We start from the raw sequence: 17,421 nt of genomic DNA, 5'->3' as shown, positions 1-17,421 counted from the left end.
CAAGAAGTAAGAAATTGAACAAACCAATGAGTTAAAAAAAACATAGCTAAATGACAAGAAACATAACTAATCTACTTCTTCAATAACAGGGCCGCCATTCCCCTGACGAGCCCTCGAACCCACACCATGAAGTTTCTTCATTATCGGCGCACAAATTGTTGTGACCTCTTTGTACTTATGTTCATATTCGTCTATTTCCGCTAAAGAATTATTTTCGAGCCAGCGAATAGTATCTTCACACAATCTACGCAGTTTAGTACTTTCAGCGTCATTTAGTTTTCCTCCAGCTTCATCGACAGCCTGTTTGACTGCAAAAACATAACTCTCTAGTTTATTTCGTGACGCAACTCTTTCTCTCTGTAGATCATCTTCGCTCCTAAACTTCTCTGCGTCTGCCACCATTCGCTCTATATCGGCTTGAGATAAACGACCTTTATCATTCTTAATTACTATGTTCTTCGACTTTCCGCTATTGTTCTCTTTAGCGGAAACATTTAATATTCCATTAGCATCTAAATCAAAGGTAACGTCTATTTGAGGAACACCACGTGGAGCTGGCGGTATACCCGTCAAATCGAATGTTCCCAATAAATTGTTATCTTTAGTCATTGCCCTTTCTCCTTCATACACTTGTATAGTGACTGCAGGCTGATTTTCAGCGTACGTTGTGAATGTTTGGGAATGTTTGCAGGGTATTTTAGCGTTTCGATCTACTATTTTTGTCATAACTCCTCCAGCCGTCTCTATACCTAGTGACAATGGAGTCACATCCACTAGCAAAACGTCTTGGATCTTAGAATGTTTGTCGCCACTTAGTATAGCTGCCTGAACTGCAGCTCCGTATGCAACGGCTTCGTCTGGATTTATAGATAAATTGAGCTTTTTTCCATTGAAGAACGTTTGCAGAAGGGACTGGATTTTTGGAATCCGTGTCGAGCCCCCAACTAACACGATGTCATTAATTGAATTCTTATCTAATTTAGCGTCTTTAAGAGCCTTTTCTACTGGATCTAAAGTTGTTCGAAATAAATCAGCATTCAGCTCCTCAAATCTTGCTCTAGAAACTCTTGAATAGAAATCTATGCCTTCGTATAAAGCGTCAATTTCGATGTTAGCTTCCGTACTAGAAGAAAGTGTGCGCTTAGCCCGCTCTGCTGCTGTTCTGAGGCGGCGTAGCGCTTTTGAGTTAGAATGGAGGTCTTTCTTATGTTTTCTTCTAAACTCATCAGCTAAGAAGTTGACTAGGCGGCTATCAAAGTCTTCTCCGCCGAGATGAGTATCTCCAGCAGTTGATTTGACCTCAAAAAGAGATCCTTCGTCGATGTTCAATATGGAAACATCAAAGGTACCGCCGCCTAAATCAAAAATCAGAACGTTCCTCTCACCTTTTAAATTTTTATCTAAGCCGTAAGCCAATGCTGCTGCAGTAGGTTCGTTTATGATTCGAAGAACATTTAGTCCGGCAATAGTCCCAGCATCTTTTGTTGCTTGTCGTTGAGAGTCATTGAAGTAGGCAGGAACTGTGATAACCGCTTTACTTACGGATGACCCCAAATACGATTCTGCCGTCTCTTTCATTTTTATTAGAACCATGCTGCTTATTTCTTCAGGTGCAAAACGTTTAGTCTTTCCTTTATGAGTAACTTGTATTTTTGGTTTCCCACTTTCATTTACTACTTTAAAAGGCCAATGTTTTAGGTCTTGCTGTATTTTAGGATCATCGTATTTCCTGCCTATAAGCCGCTTTGCGTCAAATACTGTGTTAATTGGGTTTAAGGCAACCTGGTTTTTCGCCGCGTCTCCAATTAGGCGTTCAGTATCGGTGAAGGCAACATATGACGGTGTGGTTCTATTCCCTTGATCATTCGCTATGATGTCCACATTACCGTGCTGCCACACACCGACACAAGAATATGTTGTACCTAAATCAATGCCGATTGCTGGCATTTTATTGCTTTGAAAATTATTGTGGGAATTTTATATTAATATTTGGCACAAGACAATTTAATAATATTGTTTCATTATAAAACAATCAGGCATATTCTAAATTCAGCCAGTTTTAGAATAATCAATCATCTTGTATAAGTAATTATATAAATGACATATCAGTAATCTTTAAAATAAATAAATATTATAAATATCATTACAAAATTATGCAACATATTAATAATTACAATTTTATAACATTTTTACTCGCTTAAAATTATTATCTTTGGACATTCCCTAACAATTGACATTGACAGTGACTTAGGATTTTGACATTGACATGTTTTCGTTTCGTCGAATTAATGAAAGTGGAAGCTTAAAAACGTGAATTTAATAAGAAAATTATAGTACGGCTTATTATAGCAATATCATGAACATATTTTAAATTAGTTCTTTTAAAGTAACAGATATTCATAACATTAGAGACATCTGAGGCTTTTGGAATTAAAAAAATATATAAACATAACCTGTACAAAACATAGTTTTTATAAAAATATTTGTAATTAAATAAAAATGCGTTATGCACAGTTAGTTGTTGGACCAGCTGGGAGTGGGAAGGTAATTACCTGTGCTAGTATAAATTACGAAATAGTTAGGCTTCTATAAAATTTAAAATATTTGAAATGCTCAGCTCTTGAAACCTGACCAATTTCTTTAGCCATATATCAAAAATATGAAACGAGATTATCTGACATTACACCCAATGTCCAAACAAAGTAATGGATGAAGGACAAATAATTCCTGACAAATAAACTATCCAACACGAAAAGATTTTTTCAACTTCTACCGGTTCATCCAGTAGTTCCTGAGATTAGAGTTTTCATTCATACAGACTACATCTTTACATTACTTCTAAAACTATAGATTTTTCTATTTACCTCATAATTTACATAAAAAACTAAATTTTCAGTCAACATACTGTTCGACAATAGTAAAGCATGCCACAGACACAAAACGGATAGTTGATGTGGTGAACCTGGACCCGGCGGCGGAACACTTCGACTATGAGCCTCTTGTTGATATCAGAGAGCTCATTCACTTAGATGATGCAATGGAAGATGAAGAATTACAGTTTGGACCAAATGGAGGGCTTGTTTTTTGTCTAGAGTTAGTATTATAATTTATTAGAAATTATTAATAGATTATTAGAACTTACGAATACACTATTTAGTTCTGTTCTTATTGATATTAGCGACCCTATTGCGGCTTCGCCCGCTTTTACTACTGGATTATTCATATAATGTATGTTTGCAAAGCACTTAAGATAATGTGAAAATTAATTAAACCCTAATGCAACCCGCATTTCGTAGTTTCAATAAGGATTTTCCAATTGTTTTACACAGCAAGGATTTTTTAGTAGGTACCGTTATTTTAAATCTGTGCTACTAATCTTTTCAAGTACTTATTAAAATATATTTAAATTACTATTTTTAGATAGTTAAATGACATTAAATAATACATTCAACTCGAATTATCCAATACGTGCAAACGCATCTAAATCTTCGTTGCTATAGAGGCAGGCGGGTTTTTTTTTTCGAGCTTGTGGTTAATGCTGAAGAGAGTATTCTGTCCCTGATGAAAAGCAAGCACTACGTGGCTGCCTGTGAGGAAAATTAAATAGAATGCATCGGCCGGGAATTGAACCCGGGCTGCCCGCGTGGCAGGCGAGCATTCTACCACTAAACCACCGATGCGTGTAAGGCAGGCGGGCGCGGCGGACTCGCTTGTATAAGCATAACGTCGCGAGGCGCGTTTCGCAGCAAGGATTTTTTGATATTGTAACAACTTCTAAAGTACTTATTAAAATGAAAAACAGAAAAGACAGTTTTGATTTACATTAAATGGCCAACGTAACTAATATACTTATTTATATGCTGAGAGTAAGGGATAATAACTTGACTCGATCCAGTTGATGTGTGAACGGCGTGATGTGTCAATAATTAAATGCGTTTTTCTCTAAAACTATTCGCAATTTCGAAATAGTTTAAAAAGCAAATTTTATCTTCGTTTAACGTAGAAATTTAATAAAGCATTTTAAAGGATAAGGATTAATACCATTATGGAAAAATATCCCTCACAACAAAAAATATATTGAAATTACTATTTTTAGACAGAAATATGATCACTACACGTTATTCTTAAAAGATACGAATATGCCATCGCGGACTTTTTTGTAGATCTTATTAAGAGGAACAATACTCCAGTACATTTTTTTTATGTAGTATTTACCATTAAAGCAGCGCATGCGCCAAAGTGTCTCAGCGGGTAGGACTTTATACACATTTATCGTATTTATGTTAATTTACATAAGAATTTACAAATAATAAACTATATATAAACCTTCCCTGAGAAATACTCGACCTAATGGTGAAAACCGCATCCAAATCCGTTGGGTGGTTTAGAAGAAGAAGAGTTAGAAAGTTCAGACAGACACAAAAAGCGACTTTGTTTTATAAGATATAGGATAGGATATGTTGGGCTACAAAGTTTCTTTTTTAATAAAAAATATTTTTTTAAATAATTATTCATTACTTATACTCATTCATATTTTCTAAATATTTTCAAATAATAAATGTCTATTATATTTACTATTGAAGCAATTTTTTTGTGGATGTTCTGTATTAATGTAACTAAATAAAATAAAAAATTGACAAGTTTATGAATATTCAGTTTAATTTCATTTTCCTGCAATAATAGCAAATAAATACCATACCAGAAATCAGGTTGAAAGCTATGAAAAAACTATTTTTTTTTATTTTACCTTTACATATATACAATAGGTACAATAGGTTACCTATTGTAGGAGTGTCCTAACACTAGAATCTAAGGTTCCATCTGGCTATCCTGCTATGTACGGGATACATAATGAAAAACAAAAATATATATATTTTACAGGACCCTCATAGAAAATTCAGATTGGCTTGAAGAACAGCTAGGAGATGTGGATGACGACTACATACTATTCGACTGTCCCGGTCAAATAGAGCTATACACACATTTGCCAGTTATGAGGAAGCTCGTGGATACATTGCAGAAGTGGAACTTCAGAATTTGTGTTGTTTTCATGATAGATTCCCAGTTTATGGTTGACGGGGCCAAGTTTTTGTCAGGTGAATATTGTGTATTTTAATTGTTATATTTATGTTTAGTTGTAGGTTAGTTATGGTAATCTTATTTGACACTTTCAGGTACAATGGCGGCACTAAGTGTGATGGTCAATTTAGAGTTACCTCACGTGAATATACTTACCAAAATGGACCTCCTCAGCAAGTCGGCAAGAAAACAACTCGATAAGTATGTTGTTTATTCTTGCTTCACGCTGTACAACATGTCTTATGTGCGCTGTATGCCGCACATACGAGTGGACAGGAGGACCGAGGGAACCTGGAAACCTAGTGTTTAGGTTCGGTCGCCCGAGTAGAAATCGACCCCACGACCGTCGTATTTATGCCATTTATGTTTATTTACTTTGTGTAAATTTTCCCACTCTGGTGGACGATGCGGAGTTGTGTTCCGCCACAACACACAATATCAAATACAGTGGTCATAAGATTCCCTCTGCTATGAAAGTAAAAGCTGCTTTCTACATATATATTTCATTTTCCAGCTACTTAGATCCAGACCCCCACATCCTACTTTCAGATATGAGAAACTCCAAATCGAAATGGCATCAAAAATATGAAAAATTAACAGAATCAATTGGAGAAGTGATTGAGAACTTCAGTTTGGTCAGATTTTACCCTCTCAATATAAAAGAGGAGGAGAGCATTGATAACATACTGATAACAATTGATAACATCATACAGTATGGCGAGGATGCTGATGTCAAGATAAAGGATTTTGATGAACTAGAGGAGGATAATGATGAATGATATTTTTTTAATGTTTCAGTTTTTTTATATATTTCTTTCTTTTTTTTAGATTGTGTTATTTTATATAGGTAAAGATCTTTGCAAAACACATATAAAATATCATATAAATAAATTGAGGAAAATAATAAAAATCGAATATATTCACGAGTATTTTTATTAAACAAGCTGCTCAATACAAAGCTTTGCCAAAAACTAAAAAAAAAATAACTAAAGTTTAAAATGAACACATACTTAATTATAAGTAAAAAAAATAAAATAAAATATACACATACAATAATATGATACAAATAAGATACTTATAATATGATACAAATAAGAATTATTTGTATCATATTATAATAATAATACATATTATATAAAATTATTGGGAAATGAAAATCCAAGGTTCAAATCTTAAATAATATGTTTTTAACACCTTAAAACATACTATATCCAGTTCCTTGCTCTGTGAGACAGTGCAGTGTTGAGTTCTATCACTCAATAGACAAGGCAAAATGACAGATTTTGAGAAACTGCTGTATAATGTTGAGAAATATATTAGAATGACAACATTCTGTAAAATATAAATATGTAAGAAACATTGCAATAGTTATTGCTTTTAAGTCTAATTGATATGTTTTTAAGAAACTAAAGTAATTTATAACTACATTTTCTATCTACCACATACAATTTTTCCACTTAGTAATTCTTATCACTTAATAATACTACCACTAAAGTCTTAATTATTCCAAAAAAATTGAATAGATTGTTTAATATCTTTAAAAGTGTTCACAACTTAGTATTAAAATATTACCACTTCTTTTCGTTTCACACTGTATTCTGCTAATAGCTGGATAGACATAGACGGAACCTAGTGTTAAGACACTCCACTCTCATTATGACATTTCCGTTCCCAACTTTCTGGACTTGACCTCTTGGATTGTCATTCATATCTCCATATTATACTACAACACTTAACATATTTTAATAAAAATTTTACAGTTAGGATTAATTTATAAAAATATTACCAAGTTTTTTTTCTATACTCAATTTAATCAACAATACATGTATGTAAGCACATATAATTTTGTAATATATAAATTAATAAAAAAAAAATGTGCTGCAAATTTGGCATTGAGTTTTGCCACTAATCACAACCATTTCCGTGTATGGGATAGACTGACTTTAACAATATCAATAACCTTAGTTTAGTTATATTAGGTTAGCACAATTTGAAATTGTATGAATTAAGGATTATTAAAACAATTTTTGATAATATTTTAAAGTGCCATCAAAATACTTATTTATAATAAGCATCAACAATTTGTATATAAAAATTTCAAACAGAATTTGTATCCAAGCCTTATTGTAATAATAATACACAAGTATTTATTACTAGAGGGACGATCACACTACACTTCTAAAGCTTTAGATAATGAAAGCATTTCCCAATTTAAATTAGTAGTTCCTGAGATTGGGGCATACAATCAAACACTATATATAGATTAAAACAACATAATTAATGTTAGCCAATTTAAAAACTTTAAATATTTTTTTTTGTTATTTATTAAATGTTGTATAGTCAAAGTGGGTATTCAGTATTATCTTCACTATCATCTTGCACAGAGTCATCACTATCATTACCATCATTACTGTTATAATCATCAGTTTCATCATTATTATTATCTATATCTATATCATTACCGTCATCATTTAAATTTGGTTGAATATTATCATTAATATCATTTAAATCATCAATATCCATATCGATGACATTATTTGAGTCTATATTGATATCTTCATCGTACGCGTCAGTCACTGTGTCAATTGCGAAATTAGTCACGTCCGTGTCATCACTATGCAATTCTTCTGGATCAGAATCACGAATCATATAGTCATTAAAACGCGTATTATTTTTATCATTATCAGGCGAGTTAGTCGCAGCAGTGGTGATGACGTAATCAGTATTAACAATATTACTGTCATTATCAGTGACGTTAATATCACTATCAACTATTGCTTGTGATGCACTATCATCTGTAACACTAACATGAACACTAGCTGGTACTGCGAAGTCTTTTACTGTGGTAGCAGATTCAATATCAAAATCAATATTATCAGGTTGTTGGATGGTAGTGATAACATTTATTTTGTCAGTGACACTATTACTTGTGAATGTAGCTGGTATTGGAAAATATTTCATATTAGCTTCACTATCATCCATGTTATCGTTATTTGCTTGTAGATCATGGTCACTAACACTATCATCATCATTGTCACTAGCGGGTGTACCCGCGGGGGCGCAGGCTCAGAGGGCGGGCTCTGGCTCCGGCTCCTGCTCTGTGACACTAAACACATACATTTTACATCCAAATTGAAGTAGGGCTCCGTGGGGGACTATGGCGGAGCCCTCCCAGGCGGCACTGGGTGGTGGTGGCGTAGTAGGACATTTGCACTCCGTTTCTGGTTCCATTGGTTTTGTTAGTGCACCGTTTATACTGCAATTATTGAGAAGATTAAAATACTATAAAAAATTGGAATTCATGTTATACATATTTAGAAAAATTTAGGCATATTTTATCATATTTTATATGTATTATTGTGAATGTAAAATCGACTGGTTGTGGTTTCAATCCCTAGAGGAAATGAAATATTTATTTAAATTTATTTGCTCTAGTGTCGAGGCAAAGCACGGCATGGAATTCCGACACTCAACACGCTATGCCTCCAAAGTTCAGTGGAAAGTAGTGAATGGAGTGTGCTAATACTAGGTTCGCTGTGCCTACCTTGCTGTGTGCTGTGTGTGTTGTCAACTCTCTAAATTTATACAAAATTTAAAACAACTAAATCTCACCGCGGCGGTTTTCTACACCGTCCTCGCACAATATCCCTAACCGCCTCTGCCCTCGCCTCCGCATCGGGGGTCGCTGCGGCGTCTGGGGTCGCTGAGGGGTCGGCGGTCAGCCCTAAGGTATCCGTAGGGTCAGATGACACTGTGGGGGTTGGTGTGCCGGAGAGGTCGCACGCGTAGAGCACCCCGTTGACCCGGGTACCCCACTCTGAGTAGTTTATTAGTTCGAAGTGACGTGTTACCTGTCAGGTAAATTAAACTATTAGTTAGTTTGGCAAGTTAGGGAAACGTTTGAAATGTATATAAACCACTGACTGAATTACGGAACATTACGGAATGGAGGACACGTGCGCTCGCACATGCGCACACACACACACTCACAGAGAGACACACGCGCATACTGACCTCGTCCACGAATATGAGCGCGTGTCGCGGCGAGGTGTGCCGGCAACGTGCGTCTAGCACGAGGTCGCAGGCGCCGTCGCTGCCCACCGCCAGCGCCGCGCGCCGCATGGTCACCGCCGCACCCAGGACTCGTCCCGGGACGCCGCTATAAACACACACACATTGTTGTTGAACACTAGCATAAAAAGGAGACCACCGTAATCCGTCCCGTTCCGCCGTATTCTCGAGACATTGCGTGTTCAGGAAAGGAACTCAACAACGGATTTTGCTTCATTACCAGGGCGAGGGTATGAAAATATTAAATACTTTATTTCGCCAAATGAGGAATACAACTATCATCACCATCGCATTCACACGCACAATTGTGCCCCTGCACCACGTTGACCTCATAAATAATTAATAATAGTTGCGCGATTTTTGAGTGTATATCATTATTAAATCTCGCTAACAGTTTGAATGGTACATAACCTTATTATTACGCAAAGTCGAACAAGCTGGAGCTGTGAGGACTCCTAGGGATGTGACAAATTAACACTAAAACACTCACCTAGCATGTTTAACCTCACACAATGCAGCCCTAACTAGCGAATCAGCCAGTTCCCGTTGCGGGGGCCTCGGCTCCGGAGTTGCAACGGGGGACCTGGGCGCGGGGCCCCACACCAACGCGGCTATGCGTTCCCGATCAGCTCTCGCTAGCAGTTCAGACGGTAGAGGGCCTTGTTTAACACCGAGGCGAGCCAGGCGGGCCCTCGGAGTCCCCCGCAGGGCAGCGGCGGCGCGGGCCCCCCATGAGCCCAGTGACGCTCGCCTCCATCGACCGGATATCGCTTCGCCTGCTGCCACCTGTAATAAGTAATGCATGATTGGTTTTTTTAATTCAAATTTTTAACGAGTGTTTTATTGTTTGTTTACATAAATAAAAAATGGCAAGTGCAAGTCGGCCTGACTTTAGGAGAGTTCTATATATTTTTTAGATGTTTTATTCTCTAATTTTAATAGTTAGATGTAGAAGGTCATTCTTAGGGACCTATCTGTTGACAACCTATAAAATTTCTAGTAGTATATAAGTATCTATTTAGTTTAATAGAACATATCAAACCTGCTGCAACCTCTGCCAGGCCAGTAGCTTCACAAGCCTCTCGTCCAACCTGTCCAGCTGTTCCTCTACGGTGGATAGCAGTTCCTCCACACCATCCTCCACACTCAGCTCCAGGTGCTCAGTTTTGGTGGGCCTCTTGGTGGGACTCTTGTCTGAACGCGACTGTGACACTTTACGTTTCTTGACAGTGGTCAGGTGTTCAAAGTCAGAGTCAGAGAGGGAGCTGGAGTCATTCTGGAATGTTATATTTCAAAAAAAAATATTAAATAATTTTAACATATGGCAGGGTAGACTAGGTGTTAAGATTTCTTCTTTCAAATGTCCTAGCAAATGATTTTTTAAAAATACCCTTACCTTACCTAGAAGGCTGAAAAGGAATGTGATGTGCTATAAAAAGGCAGACGCATCGTTGGTCTCGTCGCCTAAACGCCATTTACACTCAGGCCATCTGCTTATAGTCTTGCGACTGATTGCAGAATTAAAAAAAAAATTAGTCTTTATCCTGCATATAGCAGAGGATTCCCTACTTTCCGCCTATTTTTCGAGACATTGAACCGCGCTATGTATTGGTAACAGAGCGGGAAAATCATTAATTTTCCCAAGTCGGAATCGAACCCATAACCCTTGTTTACAGTTTTTGTTTGCTTACCTTAGTCAGTCTTAACTAATACCTTAGTTAGTCTTAACTAATACACAACACATAATTAAATCAAAACAATACCTGTGTTTGCCCTGTTTCACTATTCTGTGACCTTGACCTGGACCTAGATCTTGATTTAGAATGGTGGGTGAGTGTTCGATGCTTGCCTCGAGCACGTAGGGCGCAGGGTAGGCCTCGGGACTCATTGCAGTTTGGGTTAAGACATATCTGGTGCTTTTCTTCCTCGTCTGAGCACTCCGAGCTTGATGAGTATGCATTGCCAGCTTTAAAGCGTTTCATTACTGTAGGAATTAACAATATATTAATTATTTAATTTTGTCTCAATTATAATTTTTTTGAGTATATATTGATAATTATGATGTAATGTATTTAAAAATGAATAAAAATACTGCAATATATTTAAAGAATACATTAATATTTTATTTTCGTGGCTTTCTAGGCACATGGGGCACAAATGTGTGACTATTATCAGAAATAAAGGCTATTATTATTATTATTCTCTTAGGATTTAGGTCCGTGGGATCGCCACTCCCCAACAGCTCGCCACAAGCTGCCATGCGGGTTTATTATCATCATGATATACTTTTATTATACAAAGAATAAATTTTACATTTTTAAATATAAATTATTATAAAAAAATACATTTAAAAATATAAAAAACACTCTTCAGAAGGCGTGACAACGGTTCAAGCCATTGGTGGCTAAGGCTACAAAGAGAGAAACCTCCTCACAATACGCGCCGTCTCAAATAAAACTGCCTTCTACATCCATTTCTTCATCCAACAGCTAAGCGATAGCCTCTTAAGATGTTGATTGTGGCTTTTTGCTATTAAACCCTATTATTACTATATCAGGTCTATTGACAACAGTATACCTATCAGTAATAATAGACCGATCCTAGTAGAGCAAGGCACAGCTATTTTCAAGAACAGACATGGGATTTTTCCTGTAGTAAGCAACCTCCAATTCCACAAGGCCATATTGAAGAGCAAGTTGCTGGTGTATTCTTTGCTACTTGATTGTGTCTAAGCAAATATTCACTCACTCATTACCAAGATGAGAACAACCAAAGACAATATATCTGAGGGACCCCCAGGTCGAAGACACCCCCGACAGATTTCAATAGTGCCATCTTTCATAAGTTATTATATTGATTTTACTATATATATATACCGTTGGCGCAGCGCACGTGGTCGCGGCGCGCGGGCAGCAGCGGCGGCGGGCGGCGGTAATGCAGGCGCACCATGCGCGGCACCACCACGCGCCCGCGCACGCCGTAAGGGACCTTCACGCTGCGGACCAATAAAAAAAAACATATTCCACAGGTGATTCACGAATATCTCTATCTTCTCGGTTTTATGCTAGAGATCTGCGAAACTACATAAAAACACTGAAAATACTGGTTATGTGCAAGTTGGACTCTGTATTGTTGGTCAACAAGTACAACTTACAAAAGTAGACACACTTAAGTTTGCGGGTATATTAACTCATGTTGTCTAAAATGAACTTCAAATATAAATTTGTAATTACTTTTTTTTATGAAATACCTGTAAATTTTCACATTTTACATTTTTTGTTCGTTTTCACTTCATTCGAAAAAATTTTATAACTGTAAGTCCACGGAAAGTATCCTATAGACTTCGATTACGCGACGACATTTTCATACAGAGTGCAGTATGCTGCTTATGTTTGTTGACCAAGAAGATTAATTGATTCCCTGCTCCACGAAACCATAGACTCGAATATTGGGTATATAACTGAAGTTAGTAACTTCAGTTTCTTCTTGATTTGGTACCAATTTCGGCCACGCGATCTTGATAGTGATCCTATACGCTTATAGAAACCCTTTCTGTTTTTATCTTTTAAGGTACAGACACACACACGAAGAGGGACAGATACCCCGCTTTTTTTTTCTTGCACAGTATAGAACTATAAAGGCCATAACTATATAACATAAAGCTACGGAACAATAGTGGCAGTGCATACCGGAAGGCGGGTCGCGGATTCCGCGCCCGGCGTATGAAGTCCACCTTGAGCGCGTGCTGGTCGATGGGGCCGCTGAACTTCTCCCACAGCGCCACGCGCTCCGTCGCGCTCACCGAATTCACCAACTTCCAATCCTATTAAATTATAACTTAAATAAAATAAAACGAAAAATGAATTAGACAAAGAAATGAATTATTTCATATGTTCATTTCCACTTGATGATGTTATTAATAATTCATCACATTCATACTTACAATATACTGTTCAACATGGTTGGGGCACATCCAACGGCCGGTGGGTAAAGCAGTCAATGGTGGGTCCAGGCAGTCCTATAATATACATTGTACACAATATGTTTATTTATTTCTTTTGCACTTTAATATATATCTATTATATCGTTTACGATATTTTTTTACTACATATGTAAATAATATTTAATTATATTTTGTTTTCAGATTGAGGCCAGTCGTGACGCGTGCGACTGCAAACCCACCCTTGTAGGTTTGATTCTCACTCAAGGAAAGGAAATATTTATTAGTTTCTTTTTCTCTCTCTGGTAATGAGACAAAGCGCGGCGTTCCGCCAATAAAAACACAATACCTCCAGAATTAATGGGAACAGAGCATTATAACGCTAGGTTTCTTCTACCTAAAAGATAAATAAAGTTTGAATGTAGAGGGTCTAAGGACTTGTGAATCTGAATAAAAACTGACTGTTCAAGACGCATCAATTCAAGTCTCACTATATATTATTCATTTAATTATTGTCAATATATAAATAATTTAGTAAAATTAAATAGTAAAGTTAAATTACACCAATAATTTAGTAAAAACAAGAATTTCAAAATAACAAAACAATACCTGATGAAAGAGCAATGGACAATAGTCACACTGCAGCAACGGTGCTAGTTTACAAGTGGCTTGACACACAAAACAAGACTTGGCCGGCAGCGGAACACAACCCCATGCATCCACAGTTACTAGACCAGAGCCATTCTTGCCACTTTCTGGAAATATTTATATGTAGTCTTAATTTTTTATATTTAAATCAATTACATAATATCAATTACATATTTTGTTGTGATTTTAATGTGAACTAAAACACTAAAACGGGTGTACATAACTCATGCTTATTTAAAAAAAATAATTTCCACCACACCACCTTGCCTGAGTAAAAACATGCATCTTAATAATAAAAAAAATCCTTAAAATCTAACCTTTCTCAGTCCCAGGAAATATACAAGGTATCCTCATTTCCCTCGGCAATTCAAATTGCTTTGGATTCATTATTTTTGCTGCTTTTACCAATGTCTCCATTGGTGATAGCTCCTTTTCAGGCTCAACATCCTTTTTGGGTTCTTCTTCTTCTTTTGTATCTTCTTTACCTTTCTTTTTGGCAACTGAGTTAGCTCGGCTGTTGCGAAGTGATCTACGCATAAAAAAATATGTTTATTACCACAAAATAATATTTTTAATAATAAAAATATTTTTATTATCTTAAAAGCTTCATTTTTTTAGCATTTTTATTTGAAATGAGAGGAGATCAGTAATGAAAGAAATACATAATTTTTTACTGTAAAACCTAGTTATTTTGGAATATAAGTTTTATTATTCATAGTCTAATCATCAAATAAATAAACTATGCCTCATTTATTATACAGTCCCATTTTATTTGGAAAAACATAGCAGTTTGTTTGGACACAAGATACTTAAATAAGCCTTGTAAATAACTGACAGATATTGATCATATATTGTATCATCTATTTGTTAACAAACAATTAATAAAATATCTGTGAATTAGAAATAAAGCCATGAGCTTGAAACAATGCACTACTCTGTTAGCTATGAATATGCATATGGATTAGTCCCTTTTGTTTCAAGGTCAAATAATAAAAAAACAAATCAGCTTCACACTGTATGCCGCACACAGCAGGGTAGGCAGAGGGAACCTAGTGTTAAGACACTCCTTTCCCCACTTTCTGCCGAATTCTGGAAACATTGTGTGTTGAGAGGCAGAACTCAATGCCACAATTTGCCGTTGAGGCAATCGGAGCGAAGAAATGTAAATATAAACGTAAATAAATATTTGATTTCCTCGAGTGGGGAGCAAACCACCAATTGTCGCGTTACAGTCACACCCTTTGTGCTGCTGGGCTACAACAGCCTCGTCATGTTGTGATGTCAAATATCAATAAAGCACATGAAGTAGTGTTGGCATAAAGAACTTACTATCACTCCATTCTTTACTTTTCCATTCTGTATATATATATGTCCTTTAACAAAATTATTACCTGGTCTTCTTATCAGTATCAGATTTGTTATCAGCAGGAGACTGAGCCCGACTTGACCTGGTGCTGGCAGGCTTATCATCACTTGCTCGGCACTCCCGGCAGAGCCATAAACCAGCTGGAATATCATTCTCATCAAGGGGAGGGTCACTGGAAGTATATAAGGTTTGATAAAATATAATTCTTAAATTTATATTAAAGAGAGCAACTGTTGAGTTTCGTGCTGGAGCACAGTAGTGACTTCATGGATGGTGGTGACTTATACTATATAATATTTATATAATTACTTATATTTTAATAATGTATTTTGTTACTAAGCTTTACCACTTAATTCATCTAAAATAGAAAGAGAGTGGGATACAGAGTGAATTATCACTAAGATTAGAACTAACTTTTTGCTGTCTGTGGTGTAAAGTACTACAGAAAGTGAATTAAGATATTAAATGATTATCATATTTTGCCATAACATATGTAAAGACAACTATAATTATCTTAAATTTTAGTGTAGTAACTCTCAATGTTATTCAAATGTTACTCAATGTGTTTCTAATTACTATTATTCAATAACATTTACATTATACATATACAATGATGTATATCAAAGTATAATGTAAAATCATATTTAGGATCTTAATGTATAATTTCAAAGTCTAAAAATATTATAAATACGTACTAGCAGCCAAGATGGAAACTGGCGGGGCAACGATCACAGCATATCAAATCGCCGCCTTCGCCACACGCATCGCACGAATCGTGATTATGCCCTTTCCCTGGACGTTTATAATAGGGATGCTGGGGTTTCTTAGGCTTAGGAGCGTTTAAATCCTCATCGGGAGGCTTAATTAAAGCACGTATAAGCTGAAAATGTTAAAAATAGACTTAATAATCGTCCATCACATTGATATATTATGTAAAATCTTGCGTACGTTAGACCGAAGGAAAATGGCGCCAGGCCATACAAAAACTTTGAAATATTTTATAACTTACTGGCATAAGACCTCCAGACGTATCAAGATCATAACTAACGTTAGACATTATCGGAAGATTTTATACACTCTTAGATAGTTAAATTGTAATATATAAACAAATTACAAACACTTTAAATAAAGTTGAAATTCACTACTGAATATTATTCTACAAAATTCAAATATATCGTGTCATATTGCTTTCTAGCAACTGATTTCCTATTACATTAATTAACTATATTAAACAGCTTTCTTAATATTTGTTTTGAAGAAATGAATTTATATGACGATCAAAATATATTTAAATTTAAAAGAATTCTATTTGGAGTTTATATTAGACGATCAAAAATATGGCCGCTAAATAGCTTGCTTAGACAAATGACATTGACATATTTATATGTTGCCATATATTTAAATTATCAGCTAGTAGTTAATTCCAAACCAAAACACACAATAAGGTGATTATAAAAAAGTATATTAAATATAAAATATACTTATATTGATAATTGTCTACTTTTTTGTTAACTCATTAACTTTTTCATTTTTTTTCCATATTAAACTGTTCTGCACTTAAATTAAACAATATAACGTGAAACGGAAAAAATATCCAAACCATATACTTAATCATATTTAAAAAATATCGATTATTAATTATTGTGCTCACATTTTGACGAATGAGACTGACAATTGTATCAACTTTTTTTTCCGCTACAAATACCAGATTGTACATTGTTCACAAGTCTAACAACTCTTTTATGTTTCCACTAGTACTATCACCACAGTGAATGATCGATAGGTAGTCCGCTAATTACAAAATACAAATACTCATTCGAACTCTTCCGGTACAATCATTTGTAATTAGCAAAATAATAATAGTCAAAATAAGTTAAAATAGCGGATAAACAGTAGCGGAAGCTCCCTGCTACAGGTGGGATACAGCGTGAAGCTGTTTTTTTTAGTTACAATCCAACCAATGGCTTATATCATTACAAGGAAATAATTTATATTTTAAATAGGTAATAATTTACGAGGAATCACTTTCATTATTCAATAGTAAAATAACACATCACATATTCAATATTTTTAATCTCATATATTTTTAAGAGGGAAGGTAGTGGAAGACTAATTGTTCCTTTTTAAGACAACTTATGTTTGATGTAGACACACATTTGTTGTATATTTTTAATATTTTCTTAGAGCACAAGAATGCTTCCTTGGGTTTTTCCATCTCTACTAGACCAAGATACTAATGGATAAAAGATATAAAATACTTAACCTTTAGAGGGGTGATGTAAATATTTTTGACATTTGACAACTTCAATAAAAAACA

General features: G+C 35.5%; 2 protein-coding genes and 1 pseudogene across 2 annotated transcripts; 1 reads left to right on the top strand and 2 right to left on the bottom strand.

The window, feature by feature from the left end:
* Nucleotides 1-16: 16 nt before the first annotated feature.
* On the bottom strand, nucleotides 17-2,016 carry LOC146540262 (major heat shock 70 kDa protein Ab pseudogene; annotated as a pseudogene).
* Nucleotides 2,017-2,258: 242 nt separating this feature from the next.
* On the top strand, nucleotides 2,259-6,000 carry LOC146540261 (GPN-loop GTPase 3). The gene is made up of 5 exons (XM_085200072.1): nucleotides 2,259-2,544; nucleotides 2,897-3,093; nucleotides 4,882-5,096; nucleotides 5,175-5,280; nucleotides 5,594-6,000. Exons 1-5 carry the CDS (start codon nucleotides 2,500-2,502, stop codon nucleotides 5,856-5,858), a joined length of 828 nt encoding a protein of 275 aa, XP_085056198.1. The 5' UTR covers nucleotides 2,259-2,499; the 3' UTR covers nucleotides 5,859-6,000.
* On the bottom strand, nucleotides 5,997-16,455 carry LOC146540260 (uncharacterized). The gene is made up of 14 exons (XM_085200060.1): nucleotides 16,114-16,455; nucleotides 15,800-15,984; nucleotides 15,130-15,276; nucleotides 14,056-14,267; nucleotides 13,700-13,845; nucleotides 13,094-13,168; nucleotides 12,840-12,973; nucleotides 12,027-12,145; nucleotides 10,914-11,134; nucleotides 10,193-10,426; nucleotides 9,641-9,936; nucleotides 9,094-9,238; nucleotides 8,692-8,930; nucleotides 5,997-8,335 (listed from the first exon to the last, which is right to left on the bottom strand). Exons 1-14 carry the CDS (start codon nucleotides 16,159-16,161, stop codon nucleotides 8,146-8,148), a joined length of 2,391 nt encoding a protein of 796 aa, XP_085056186.1. The 5' UTR covers nucleotides 16,162-16,455; the 3' UTR covers nucleotides 5,997-8,145.
* Nucleotides 16,456-17,421: the final 966 nt, after the last annotated feature.

The sequence above is a fragment of the Heliconius melpomene genome, chromosome 2 (assembly GCF_056956725.1).
Source record: "Heliconius melpomene rosina isolate 202511_hmr_F chromosome 2, ASM5695672v1, whole genome shotgun sequence".
Classification (NCBI taxonomy): domain Eukaryota; kingdom Metazoa; phylum Arthropoda; class Insecta; order Lepidoptera; family Nymphalidae; genus Heliconius; species Heliconius melpomene.
Note: the sequence above shows the minus strand (reverse complement) of the source record. Positions and strands in the feature narration are given on the sequence as shown.

Bases quoted from the DNA above. Each gene is read 5' to 3' on its own strand.
- LOC146540261 (XM_085200072.1), top strand. From the start codon at position 2,500: ATGCGTTATGCACAGTTAGTTGTTGGACCAGCTGGGAGTGGGAAG. The intron at 3,094-4,881 runs GTTAGTATTATA...TATATTTTACAG, and splicing joins GGGCTTGTTTTTTGTCTAGA to GACCCTCATAGAAAATTCAG. The intron at 5,097-5,174 runs GTGAATATTGTG...TGACACTTTCAG, and splicing joins CGGGGCCAAGTTTTTGTCAG to GTACAATGGCGGCACTAAGT.
- LOC146540260 (XM_085200060.1), bottom strand. From the start codon at position 16,161: ATGTCTAACGTTAGTTATGATCTTGATACGTCTGGAGGTCTTATGCCA. The intron at 12,146-12,839 runs GTATGCACTGCC...ATTGGTCCGCAG, and splicing joins AATCCGCGACCCGCCTTCCG to CGTGAAGGTCCCTTACGGCG. The intron at 9,937-10,192 runs GTTTGATATGTT...TACTTATTACAG, and splicing joins CCTGGCAGAGGTTGCAGCAG to GTGGCAGCAGGCGAAGCGAT.